This window comes from Prionailurus viverrinus, chromosome E1 (genome assembly GCF_022837055.1).
Source record: "Prionailurus viverrinus isolate Anna chromosome E1, UM_Priviv_1.0, whole genome shotgun sequence".
NCBI lineage: Eukaryota > Metazoa > Chordata > Mammalia > Carnivora > Felidae > Prionailurus > Prionailurus viverrinus.
The window spans coordinates 20,481,256-20,495,680 of NC_062574.1; the positions used below are offsets into that span (position 1 = coordinate 20,481,256).

Genomic DNA, 14,425 nt, shown 5'->3' on the forward strand with positions numbered 1-14,425 from the left:
GAGCCACCCAGGTGCCCCTCCAAAAATTTTAAGTAGTCATATAACCTTATTTGTGTAAAAAAAGAAAGGAAAAAAGTCTCAAATGATATGTGATATGCATACACACTCTTAGTATGAACAAACATTTCTACAGTGTTTATTATGTGTCAGTTACTATCTGAAACGCTTCATAGATCTATTTACTCATAACCTTTTCAACAACCTTACAAGCAGGTACTACTATTATGCTACTTTTACCGTAATACGGTATGGAAACTGAGGCACAGAGAGATTATCTAGTTTGCCCAAGGTTACACAACCAGGCAGCAACAGAGACCGAACATGGACCCAGGCTTCAGGGTTTGTGTTCTTAACCATTATACCATGCTGTCCCTTACATGGGGGCATGTGTTTGTAAACGCACAGACACAGACATATATAAGGGTGCAAACTAACTGTTAATGAGTGATTATCTCAGGGGAAGGAAATATGATGGAGGAGAGGAGAGGAGAGGAGGTATGGAGAATTTCAACTCGATATCCTATATATTTCCGTATTATTTCACTTAAAAAAAACCATAGTGAGCATGTATTCATGTACAGCTTAGCTACTTTTTAAATTATGTCAAAAGTGCAGGTTACAGATACCGTTCTTGAAAAACACTTACCTGTGCGTTAAAAAGCCTGCCAAGGTTTACAGTGAACATTGATTGTATTAGATCTGAGAACAGAGGTAATTTTGCTTTCAGTAATTACTGTTTGATTTTTTTCCTTTTTATGAGGTATCATTCCTCTTTCTTTTTCTTTTCTTTTTCTTTTTACAAAAGGCAAATAGGATACATATTAAAGCATTTTTTTCCTCTGCATTTTTAAACATCTTTTGATATCTGCCACCAGTTATACAGAGCTAACTCTAAAAGAAGATGAAATCTGATTTAGCACAGAATTAGAAATTAGTTCTTTTACATTCAGTAGGCCAATTATTTCATCGTGTTCTTTGGGAAATACCCCAAAGCCACATGACCACATTTGAGACTCCTAGCTTAGTGTGTGTCACTGGACGGCTGTATCTAAGCCACAGCTAAATGTACCTGGTGCCCAGTGGCAACAAACAGGCTACGTGATGAAGGGAGGGAGCTGTGAGTAACTAACTGCACACTCAGATTCAGGGCAGCCTGCCAAAAACGAAGATCAGCTGAAAAGATATTAGATTTTACATGGGTGTTTATTTACTGTGTTAAAAAAAAAAAAGGTTGCTTTAAAATAACTGCGTTCCCCCTTGAACTTTAAAGTCATCTGGGAAACTTTAGAAAGAACCTCTGTTTGGCACGCCTGGGTGGCTCAGTTGGTTGAGCGTCTGATTCTTGATTTCAACCAAGGTCATGATCCCAGGGTTGTGGGATCGAGCCCCGCGTGAGGCTCCGTGCTGGGTGTGGACCCTGCTGGAGATTCTTTCTCTCTATCCCACTTGCACTCCTCTTTCTTTCCCTCTCTCTCTCAAAGGAAAAAAAAAGGACCTCTGTTTGGGCCCCCCTCCCTGGTTCTGTTAAACATGACTTTCTGGAGGCAGGATGTGGGCATCGGCATGTTTCATAAACTCCTTGGTATGTTTCATAACCAGGATAGAGAAGCAAAGGATTAACAGACTTTCTGGTTTGAGTTTTATGTGGTGATTTTAATAAATAGTTATTTCTTGCTCATAAAAGAAAGAGATAGCATGTAACAGCTTAACTATGGCATGATTCAGGGGTTGTGCACACTGCTGTCAGCTGTGTGCTGACACAGGGAAAAATACAAACAGGTTCCGCTATTTTGAGAGGTAAACAGATGCCCCGTTGAAAGCAAAACCTTCAGACCTGAAGACATGAGGTAAAAGTCACATGGGCAGATGGCTGGGCCAATACCACGGTCTCAGATTTGTGACTTTATATATTAAGTGTGTTACCATAAATGGAAGCAGCAGGCTCTTACCTATTAAAAATTGACTGTAAGGCCTCCTCGAAACGGCGAAGAACTTTAGGTGGGGTTGGCCACTTCACGTGCTTCCCGTAGTCCTTCATGCTCTTGACGCCGTGGAAGCGTCTGGCAACCTCGTGAATGTAGGACTTCACTTTGTAACGTCGGTAATATCTGATAATCGTCAGAGCTGCCTTGGTTCTCTTGTACCGCATGCGGGCCAGCGTGCCTCGCCACACCTTCACAACAGAGAAAGAAAAAGTGTTGCTGGCTGGCTCAGTCAGTAGTACATGACTTTGAAATCGTATACGCTCCTCTACTTATGAAGTACCAACGTGGGATCTTGCGTATTGCCAACAAAATCAGGCAGGGACAAAGCACGTCAGTTCTGCCTGCCACCAACAGATGGCGCCAGGAGTCACGTTGGTCATTGGCTTCAGCGGTCTACCTGTTCATGACGTCCACCGGGCTGGGCTGTGTGCTGACTCTGAAGCAGAGTCCTTGAACAGTCATGAAGAGAAGAAAGCCAAAATGCAAATGTATCTGGACAAATATTTATTTATTTATTTATTTATTTATTTATTTATTTATTAAAAAAATTTTTTTTTCAATGTTTTTTTTTTTTTTAATTTATTTATTTTTGGGACAGAGAGAGACAGAGCATGAACGGGGGAGGGGCAGAGAGAGAGGGAGACACAGAATCGGAAACAGGCTCCAGGCTCCGAGCCATCAGCCCAGAGCCTGACGCGGGGCTCGAACTCACGTACCGCGAGATCGTGACCTGGCTGAAGTCGGACGCTCAACCGACTGCGCCACCCAGGCGCCCCTAAAAAAAATTTTTTTTTAAACGTTTATTTATTTTTGAGACAGAGAGAGAGCATGAACAGGGGAGGGGCAGAGAGAGAGGGAGACACAGAATCTGAAACAGGCTCCAGGCTCTGAGTGGTCAGCACAGAGCCCGACGCGGGGCTCGAACTCACGGACCGTGAGATCATGACCTGAGCCGAAGTCAGACGCTTAACCGACCGAGCCACCCAGGCGCCCCTCTGGACAAATATTTTAAGGATGCTGAAAGGAAGCAGGATGAGTCAGAACCAAAAGCCATCAACGTCTACAGTTCTCTAATGAAACCTAGCTTTACACAGACTACACCACTGGCCGCTAGTGTCCCCTCACGCTGCATTTACAAACGGACTTCTACACAGCCTGTGTGGCTCCCCTCCCCAGGTGCTGTGTAAATTTAGATGTAATCCCGCAATTTAGATGTAATCCCAGGGAAAGGGTAAACCAGATGACCAAGAATCTTTTAACATCTTTTCTGTGCTCAGAAATCAATCACACAATATATAAATGTCTCTGTGCCTGCTTTACCCAAGCATGGTGAAGTCAGAGGTACCTATGCTTTTCCTTCAGGGTCCTCTGCCCACATTCCCGTACTTCTCAGTCTCTCAAGTAAAAAGGAATTTGGCATAATCTCTACTTCATTGTTGGCTCTTCCCCTCCACCACCAAAACTTACTCCTTCTACAAGACTTCCAGCATAAACCCCTTTCTCTTCCTTATTTGCTACTACAGTCTCCAAGACCCCAAACTACACACATCACTTTTTTCAACAAACTGCTCGTACACACTGCCATCATGTTCTGGTTGATAGTTACTGCTGCTAATTAATTAGCCGTTCCAGTTCCTGGGCTGTTGGTATCGACCCCCCCTCCCCACCCCGTCTCCAGCCTCCCAGGACCAAGATTTTCAACCTCTAGTTCAAAGCCCACAGTATGGGGCTTCCAGACTCCCTCAGGTTTCTTTCATTTCCTCTTAAATCCCCACCTGTGCCCACCAATTTCTCAGAAAACCTTGTGTAATGCCTCCTTTATTACAGTCATTTTAGGATTTCTTCATGCCGACTCCTAAACTGGCATATCATACGTGCTTGCGATGTTCTCCTTTTTTCAGCCTGCTGCATGATACGGATAGATTTTTTTTTTTTTGCAAGCGACATGTGAGGTCACCAAGGGACCCCGAAGAGGAACCAACGAGTCAAGAAAAGCCATGCTATGTAAGGGAAACACGACACATGAGCAGTTTGCGATGGGAACCTAGAGCTCACGTATAAACAGAATATATAAAGACCATGAGGCAGGGAAAACTTGTTTCTGCACGTGGCGTCAGTACAGCAACCCTTTTTAGCCAAAATGGCTCTCTTCCCCGTTGCCAAATCCATCATGCAGATGGCTTTGTTACGCCTCCACCCTAGTGCTAAAATAAAGGTCCCTTCTTTAGCATCTTGAAAAACCAAAAGAATACAATTACAGGGTGGAAGTCTGTGATTCAATTTCTTAAACAAAACACAATTTTCAAAGTTTCATTTTGTTGGTTGTTTTTCTCTTTAACAGAAAGGCAGTTAAGACTCCCTGGAGCCATACCTGTATAGGAAATCAATTTTTAATTTTTAAGGAGGGTTCACAGAGTTTCTCATTAAAATGTTTTTGGTTTAATTCTTTAGTAATTTGTGGGGGGGAAAGTATTTTATAAGTAAGTGCTTCTTCAGGGGGAGGTTTTAACGTTTAACAACATTTCATCTTTGTTTTTGGCTTCTTTGGGTTTTGCCTAGTTAAAAAAGTCAGATGGTATTTTACAAATCAAATGCTGATTTAAAAAGACAGCAGCTTTTCCTTTCGCCCACCTGATCCCACTGCCCCACCTCACAGTCTCAGTCCACACAACTGTTCTAACTACTGCTTCCAGTAGTAACAAATAATGCACATATACTGTTATTTCTTGGCTAATCCCTTTGGACATTATCCAGATTATAGACATTGGTGATTTGGCTCTCTCACCTCCCTCTTACCTCTCCTTTATCATCCCAATAATAATCACATCAAACATTTAAGTCGATAGTATTTACATTACACGTTATACTATTATATAATGCACAAATGATTTACATAGAATATACACTAAATATGTTACATATAGATTCCCTCTATCTCTGCGCTTTACTTTGTCATGTAAATCCGTGCTTGCTTATAGTCAATAACTGACTCATTTTAAAAACCTGCTTTACTTTCTATATACCTACTGCTAATTTTTGATGGTGCTCTAACAGATCCATCAAATGATCAGTGATGACTTTTCTGATTGTTGAGTACATCACCTGTCTTTTTCTTTGATATTCCCCGTAACCTTTATGCCCCTTTGGCCTAGGGCACAGTTCCTATCCCAGAAACTTTTTAAACTACTCTTCCATATTGGATCCCCGAGGATTTGTCTTCCTTTTTCTTGGTTTTCCTCCCTCCAATAGCTTCCAAGAAAGGGTGCATGTCCTGTAAATTTCTGTTCTCTTTGATTTCCTTGAGAGTAAAGCAGTTGTCTAAAATGCTGTGTCTTGGAGGGCAAGAGCAGAGGGGCTGAGAACAGGCTCTGGACACAGAATGCCTGTGTTCAAACCCTGGGTACACTTGGGCCGGCTTCTTAACTTCTCTGACTTAGTTTTCTTACCTGTGAAACAGAGATGACAATGGTGCTTAGCTTGTACCCGTATTGTGAAGATTGAAGGCGTTAATACACATAAAACCCTTAAAAAACAATGCCTGGTAGATAGCCAGTACTCAATAAGCACGGGTAGTTATGACTATTCTTTATTTGTCATCAGCGGGCTGTGTTACTTTCTTTTTTGTGTGTGAAGACTTTTTGCCTCAGTCGCGTGTCCGTGCATCCTGGAAACTCTAATGAATGTGAGCCATTCTTTCTCAGCCTACTAACTGCCCCCAAATAGTGTTGGATTGGGTATTGTTTCATTCTTCCACCTGTAATGTGGACCAGATGTCCATTATTTATATGCTTTATTTAGTCTCCCGGTTGTCCAAGAGGAAGGAAAAGAGAGCTGGGGCTTGAGGTAGCTGCCATCGAGCTCCTTCCTTAAGAGTAAAGAAATGTACCAGGGGCGTCTGGGTGGCACAGTCGGTTGAGCGTCCGACTTCGGCTCAGGTCATGATTTCACTCGCGGGTTCGAGCTCCGCGTCGGGCTCTGTGCTGACAGCTCAGAGCCTGGAGCCTGCTTCCGATTCTGTGCCTCCCTTTCTCTCTGCCGCTCCCCTGCTCACACTCTGGCTCTTTCTCTCAAAACAAACATTAAAAAGAAAAAAAGAAAAAGAAAAGAAATGCACCAGAAGTTTGCTTCACTGAGTCTGGGGTGTCTTGTAATCTCGTAGCTTGATTGAGGACAGCTATTCTTTTTTTCCACGTCTTGTGGAGCTTTCTCTTGATTCAGCCCTAATATTATTTCTCATAGGCGCTTCCCTTATTCCTTGTCCACTTATTGATATATCAGAGGCAAGGAAGGATGGTAAACCTTCTGGACTCTTCCTGCCTGAGGGAGAATGTCTTCTGGATGGAAGAAGGGATCCCTAGACGGGTGTGGATTATTCCAAGCCTTCCCTCTGGCACACCTATACTCAATGCTAACACCAGCAAAAGCAGTGAGACTTTTCAGAATTCCCTCCTTGTACTTTTCCATGTTCCACTCTTCTCTTTGAAGAATGTACTGATCTTTTTAGTACCTTCGTTCAGTTTGGTCCCACTTTTCTTTTTCTGGGTGGCCTTTCTCAGCTAATGGTATGAAGTTGGGATCTTTTCTTGGTTTTGGGGTTCACAGCATGTTCTTTGGAAGTTTTACATTTTTGTTAATTTCAGCAAATTTTGGGGAAAGAAATTTTTGTGAGCCTGCGGGTATAGTGCCAACTTTATCAGAAGTCCCTTAGGCTTTAGTTTTTTCACTCAGAGAAAAAGTAGCATTGAAAAACTACAGAGGAAAAGGACTACATGAAAAAAATTATTCATGTATTTTTCCTTGTAATCTAAGCATATTTGGTTTAAACAGATATACTCCCATAAGAGTTTGTTAGTCTGTGCAGGGGAGGGATGTTGTTGATTTTCCCACTTTCCTCTTTGTTTAAAGCAGCTTAAGCTGTTGGATTTTTTGAGAGTCATATAAAGCTTGTGCCTGTAGAGGACTTTGCCTCATGATGGAATGTCAGAAAGCAGAGAATTAAATGTTACATTCAATAAGCAAATGTTTAATATTTATTTGCATATGTCTAGAGAGGTTCAACAAAAAAACAAGGGAGCCAAAGGGGCCCTTGTTAAAAGGGTATTAACATTAAAGAGGAACTAACTAGATACTATATGTTTTAGGATATGATGCAAGAGTGGAAGCTGAAAGCTGAAGGAGACACAGTGGGATCTTGGAGGGAAAGTTAATACGAAGATATAAAGCAGAAGGCAGGCTGACAGGGGAGAAGGCCAGCAAGTCATTTCTTAGGTAGGAAAAAGGACAGAGGCAAACAGAGAGGCTGACTCGGAATAGCCCAGGTACAAAGAGACCATCAGAGAACAGTGGATACATCCTTGCTACTGAGAGAATCCAATTCCTCTCCTGTGTACCTTTACCCCCTGTAGGTGACTCTGCCGACACAGTAGCCAGAGTGATCCTTTCAAGACCCAAATCAGATCATGTCACTTCTCTGCTTAAAACTTTGCCACCATTCTGCATTTCCCTGAGTAACAGCCAACCAAAGCCCCCACACTAACTTACAAGGCCCCACGTTCTCTGGTGTGGTTACCTACCCCCTGCCCTCGCCAACTGCAGCCACCCTGGCAACCCCCCTCCCACACAGGCCAGCCACCCTGCCATCTACCCCCAGCTACCCCCCCCCCCCACTCCTCCACCAACACCCCTCACACAGGCCAGCACCCTCCTGAGTCCAGGCCTTTCTTTCTTTTTTTTTTTTTTTTAATGTTTATTTATTTTTGAGAGAGACAGAGAGAGAGCAAGTGAGCATGAGTGGGGGAAGGGGCAGAGAGAGAGGGAGACACAGGACCCAAAGCAGACTCCAGGCTCCCAGCCATCAGCACAGAGCCTGACATGGGGCTCGAACTCACGAACCGCGAGATCGTGACCTGAGCTGAAGTCAGATGCTGAACCGAGTGAGCCACCCAGGCGCCCCGAGTCCAGGCGCCCCGAGTCTGCTAATTGCTCCCTCTGCCCAGAATGATCTTCCCCCCAGATATCACATGGCCAACTTCTTCACTCTCTCTCTCTGCATCCTTGCTCAGTGGTCACTCTCCCAGTGAGCCTGGCCCTGACCATCCATTTAAAATTCAACTTGTCTCCATCTTCCCCTTCTGGCACTCTCTGTTCTTACCATGCTCTATTTTTTCTCCTGCCTCTAACACTTGACCCTCTGCAACACCATGGAACTCACGTATTATTGCACTGTTTACACTCTCCTCCTACTGGAATGTAAGCTCTACCAGGCCAAGAGCTCTTTGTCTTTTTCGCTCACGGATGATACACCACTGCCTAGAATAATGTCAAGGACACAGTAGCCTCTCAACAGTATCTGCTGAATGAATGAATGTTTTCACCTTCATCTTCCAAGCCTCATACTAAATCTTTTATTTTGGCTGTCATGTTTTCCATTTTCAAGAGCTTATCTGTGTTCTCCAAATATTTCTTTTTTTTTTTTTTAATTTTTTTTTCAACGTTTATTTATTTTTGGGACAGAGAGAGACAGAGCATGAATGGGGGAGGGGCAGAGAGAGAGGGAGACACAGAATCAGAAACAGGCTCCAGGCTCTGAGCCATCAGCCCAGAGCCTGACGCGGGGCTTGAACTCACAGACCGCGAGATCGTGACCTGGCTGAAGTCGGACGCTTAACCGACTGCGCCACCCAGGCGCCCCCAAATATTTCTTTTAAAAGCACATTGCTCTTGGTTAACAAAAACAACATCTCATTTTTCCTCTCTGTGGATATGAATCATGGTTTTACTTTTTACACTGCTCCCTGCATTGTATATTACTTCTAAGTCCCTTATTCTCCCATTTGTCTTGGTCTCAGCCTTTTGTGCTAGAGGCCTTCCTCAAATGTCCAAATGTCTGGGGATCTTTGGCCGTCCATTACGGAATGCCACTCAAAAAATCTGTGTATGTGCTTTATGAATGGGAGCTTTAATACATAGAGTAATTAGGTGGGGACCATCTGTGAGGAACTCCAGAATGTCAGTGTCTTAGTGTTTTTCCTCTTTGCTGCCAGAATTCTGAGTAAAGAGGCATGAGGTGGGGTGGGGGTGGGGCGGTGGGGAATCTTTAGAATCCAGATTTTCACTTAATTTCCTTGGTTTCAATGTCGTGCCTGACTCCTCTCCTCCACTGTGCCTGGTGTTCCCCAGAGCCCAGAGCTTCTCTGGTTCTATTTTTTCAGAGTAAGCTTCTTCTACCAGAGTGAGACTGAGGTCGTCACCTGGCTTTGTGAGGTCTGGGAGGAGACCTTTATTTTGCTTTTCATACAGGTTGTCAACCAACTTCCTCCTTCAGCTCTCCTCCTTACCCTTACCTCCAGAGGTTCTTGGCCCTTCCCACTCCTGAATTTTCTACAGCCCTGTGGATGGGTAAACTGGCTTACCTGTCTGCCTTCTTCTCTGCAGGCACTTAGATGTCAGCTTTCTCCACCTGCTTGGGGGACTAATCACACATCCACTTACTTCTAAAATTATGTTGATGTTGTTGCTCTTGTCTGTTGTTGCTACGATGGTTCTATTTGTCCTTGTGGGTTTCTACCATTTTTATCCCTTACTGCTCATTTAGGGGTTTTGAGAGGGAGTGGATATAAACACAATCTGTCGTGTTTAAGCAGATGTTTTTATAACGCCATCTTAATTCTACCATGTTTTCCTCTGGTGCATACTTCCTCAGTGGTCAGGCATTTCAAAGCAACATCTGGCTGTCATTAAAGTACAAGATCCATTTTGCAAAATATGTAGGATTCTAGGTTATGCTCTATTAAGAAGTAGGTCAATTATGTATCTTCAGCTTAGTCTCAGAAATAAACACAGGTCAGCTTTCCTCCCCCCCTCCCCCCCGGTTCTCTGTGTTTTGTTTTTCTGTTTTTGTTTTCTAGTACTCATGGGGGTTGTGCCCTTTCTGTCCTGTTCTCAAACAGTTCCCCAGTACTCTGAATTGGATATTCTCTTGGTTTCCACAACCAGAACCCTTCAAAATTTCAGTTCCCCAGGCCCTCCATGCCTAGGGACAACTTTTGGGAGAAGCATCTTCCCTATGTTTCTAAACTTAAGTTCCCCCAGATAGTTATTCTGGCAGAGTTCTGACAGTTTCTGATTGTTAAAGAGTTGTAGAGAAGAATTTATTTAGGTAAAGGTTGAACTATAAGCAAACCGTAAAATCCACAAAATCTATCCACATACCCCATCAAATTACAGTAGTTCCCCCCACTCTTGTCCATGGTTTTGCTTTCTGCATTTTCAGTTACCCACAGTCAACCATGGTGTGGAAGCAGATGGTACTCCTGAGGTATCATCAGAAAGTCAATAGTAGCTTAACGCTGCATCACAAGGTCAATGTCATTCACTTTACTTCATCTCATCACATGGGCATTTTATCACCTCATAATATCATCATAAGAAAAAGGTAAGTACAGCACAATAAGATATTTTGAAAGACAGAGTCCATATTCATATAACTTTTATAATATAATGTTATAATTGCTCTATTATTAGTTATGGTTATTAATCTCTTATGTACTTTTTTATAAATTAACCTTTATCACAGGTATGTACATATGGGAAAAAAGCCCACAGTATATACAGGGTTCACTTCTATCTATGGTTTCAGGTACCCACTGGGGATACTAAAATGTATCCCCTGTGGACAAGGGGGAACTACTGTAGAATATGATGGCTGCATCCTATTGTGGATATTTCATGACTGACTGATTAATGAAGGATTGGCCTCTTCTAGGAGTTATTTTTTTAAAAAGACTCAAAGACAGTAACATCTTCCCAAGTTATTCTTCTTCAACTCAAATATTCTATGAAGGATAAAATGAATAAAGACTTAAAGTACTATTTACGAAGTGCCAGTGCCAATGTTTTTACCAGAATAGCAGGTTAGTATGTAACAAGAAGAAAATAAGACTGAGTGGATAGAATTTGTAGGTTCTTGGCATATATTTAGACACAAAATTCTTTAGTTTTATAGATAAATTAATAGCATCTCGAGGACACAGGGGGAAATTAAGAAGTAATGAAATAACCAAAGCTTTAGTCAATAAACAAATGTAAAACCAGTAAAATAGACAAGAACAAACGAACGAAAGAAACAAAGAAAGATGTGAGTCTGATCATTATAAACTGTCCTGATGAACTTAGTAGAGTGTGTGTAGGCTTGTGTATGCCTGGTGGAGTGTAATTTACCATCCCTCAGCTGCTTTACCATCGTCTGGCTGACTAACTTGCAAAGTCAGCTGACTTGTAAACCTTCATTTAGGACTCATACATTTTATACACGGCCTTGTCCAGAATGGATCTGGCTAATGGTGGCCTCACAATTCTTCAGTCTACACAATACTGCCTGCTAATCACTTCTTTACTATGATGATACCATGATCTGACAGCCTACTTGCAACTGTAGCTTCAAGAAGCAATTGGACCTCTTGGTCAATTAGTGTCAGAAGACCAGCTGAGCATTAACTCTATCAAAGCCCCACATGCAATTATTTTGAAGACAATTAAAAATAGGGGCGCCTGGGTGGTGCAGTCGGTTAGACGTCCGACTTCAGCCAGGTCACGATCTCGCGGTCCGGGAGTTCGAGCCCCGCGTCGGGCTCTGGGCTGATGGCTCAGAGCCTGGAGCCTGTTTCCGATTCTGTGTCTCCCTCTCTCTCTGCCCCTCCCCCGTTCATGCTCTGTCTCTCTCTGTCCCAAAAATAAATAAACGTTGGAAAAAAAAATTAAAAAAATAATTACTCCAGCTAATGGGTTAAATAGTTCCGATGAGCCTTTCAGGATTCAGCCCTGTTCAAATGTAAACACTATGTGGCACTGTGCTGAAGTGACTGCTCTCTCTGGTTTGACTTTGTTTTCTTGAAAGAGAGTGTATAAAATTGATAACTCACGTTCAAAATCTCTTGAGGTCAAGGCTATCTCAAATCTTCTTTTTGACAGAGAATAATAGGCTTTGGTCACGTGTGTAGGCATGTGAACAGATCCGATGAGGCATCTTAGGGATGTTTCAGCTTTGTCTGAAGATGTCTACTGCTTTGTCCACCCCCAGATCTACCTCCATCTAATACTGATAGGTACAAGTTGGGCTTTTACCTTGTGTAACAAATGTCCTGACTTTTCTTCCTTTATGTTTAGTATTTAAAACATGCAGGACTCCTTAAAAAGGTAACCCAGTAGACCTTTGCTTTCAGATGCTTGCAAATGATCTCAATTTTAAATGGTTCCCTAGACCATGCAAAAGCTCACACAATAACTAATATTTGAAAGGACCTGCCAATGGTTCATCCTAACATTCTTTTCTATAGCGTTCCAAAAGTGAATTCTGGGACACAGAGCCTTTGAAATGCTCTCTGAAAAAGAGTTCCATTTTCATTAAATCCAGGAAAGCTGCACACTGTAATTTCTTTTGGGAAAGTCATGATGCACATTTAGCATATTAAAAGCTCTGAAAAGTTTCATGTAAATAAATCTATTTTAACTTTGTTCAACAGAAAGTAAAAAACATATTTGACTACAGAATCCTTTGTGTACAGATTACTCATTTGGAAGGGAGTCAAGATATACCATCCCAAAATATGCTGCTTTGGCATAGCATTATTTTGAGCATTGGTTCATTCTACAAGAATTTCCTAAATTCCTACTGTATGTGTAGCATCCATAGGGAATATGAAGGAAGAGAGGAGATACCCATGATATCCTAGAAAAAATGCCTATGAGATCTCTGGAAAACAGCTACAAGTAATTCCTTAAAAAGTAAGATCCAGTCATGTAACAAAGCTTGAATCCTCAGCCACAGTGAGACTTTTTCAAGAAGTCCAGCACTGCCCAGAGGGACAGCTCCCTGACTAGCACAGTCTGGGGGTGGAGTACAAAGAGTCCTGACCCGGAGCAAGAGGCTGGCATTCCCCTGGACTACTGGGAGAATTTTTCAGTCAAATTTTGGAGGCTTCAGGTTCTTCACCTGAAAAGTGAGGGTGTTGTATTAGCTAACTTAAAAAAGCAAGCACTAGTATTCTGTTAAATAGTTACCGGTAATGAGAAATATTTAAGAAAAAATTAAGAAAAGTTTATTCAAAGGTTCTTTCCAATCCAAAGTATACATGGAATTGACAACCACAATCTTTGGTTTCCCTCTGATTACTGTTACTACTCATAAGGGAAGGGAGAGACAACGTTATTTTACTACTATGTGCCAGGCCTTGTGCTAGACACGTGACGTACATTAAAAATAGGTATTTAAGGGGTGCCTAGGTGGCTCAGTTGGTTAAGCATCCAACTCTTCATTTTGGCTCGGGTTCTGATCTCCCAGTTCATGGCTTCGAGCCCCGCGCTGAGCTCTGTGCTATGATTCTTTCTCCCTCTCTCTCTCTCTGCCCCTCCCCTGCTCACATGCTTGTTCTTTCTCAAGATAAAGTTAAAAAATATAGGTATTTAAAAAGCACTTCTTTTTGAAATATGCTGTTATAAGTTTCTCTAATAATTCCCCATAAGAAAAACCACAAGGAATATATTTGACTTAAGTTTCTTTGAGTCATACATTAACATATTTCTACTGGCAAATGCTTGACTTTGGGGAACACTCATTTTCCAGACCTGAGATCTCTGCTTCTACAGAGGAATGCAACCCACGTTCACAACTCTTGCTAACAGCCTGGCTCTGGTTCTAGGCAATGTAAGATGTTGCTAGCAGGGTTGTGTTTAGACGAGTGCTCCTCAGTGTGTCCCCGTGTCTCAGCATGCCATCAGTTACCAGTGCAGGGCTGTGTTTAGACGAGTGCTCCTCAACGTATCCCTGTGCCCCAGCATACCACAGTTACCAGTGCTCACCATGACAGGGATATTGGGGAAAGATGTTTCTTGGGGGAAAGAAATAATCTGGACAAGGGTGCTTGGAATACTTAGGGTGAACAAGAAATATTCTTCCTCTTTTCATTTCCCTGTCTTAGACTGTACTTAGTGTAAGGGGGAATAGCATAAGAAAATGTACACTTAATAAGGACAGATACTTTTTTGACAGTTCAAGTTTACACAGGTTGAACATAATAGGATTAAGGAACTATGAAGACCATTACTGGTCATAACTCAATTACCACCCCACCCCAATACAATGGCATTGAGTGCATGATTTATAAGAGCAGGCAATACATGGGATCAAATTAGTATGTAGTTCATGCTAGAATAATGTGGTGACACAGAAAGAGATGTTACTATTTAGAGAAAGATCTAGATAAAGTAAAATGCTAGATATGCTCAGTGATGTTGAGGTTTTACATTTGCCCACCTAGCTGTAACTATTATTATTATTGAAAACCCTACTAGAAACATAATCTTGTAAGAACTCCTACCATTTCTTCCCCCCAAAATATTTTGTAATACAATATTTGAAAAGTGAAGTTTCTTAGTTATGTACC

At 42.1% G+C, this 14,425-nt stretch overlaps 1 protein-coding gene across 1 annotated transcript in view; it reads right to left on the reverse strand.

The window, feature by feature from the left end:
* MYO1D (myosin ID) overlaps positions 1-14,425 on the reverse strand; it is a 358,631-nt gene that overhangs the window by 159,322 nt on the left and 184,884 nt on the right. Inside the window, exon 17 of the mRNA XM_047833109.1 lies at positions 1,950-2,173. Coding sequence (XP_047689065.1) covers positions 1,950-2,173 — 224 coding nt within the window. The remainder of the gene's footprint in view (positions 1-1,949; positions 2,174-14,425) is intronic.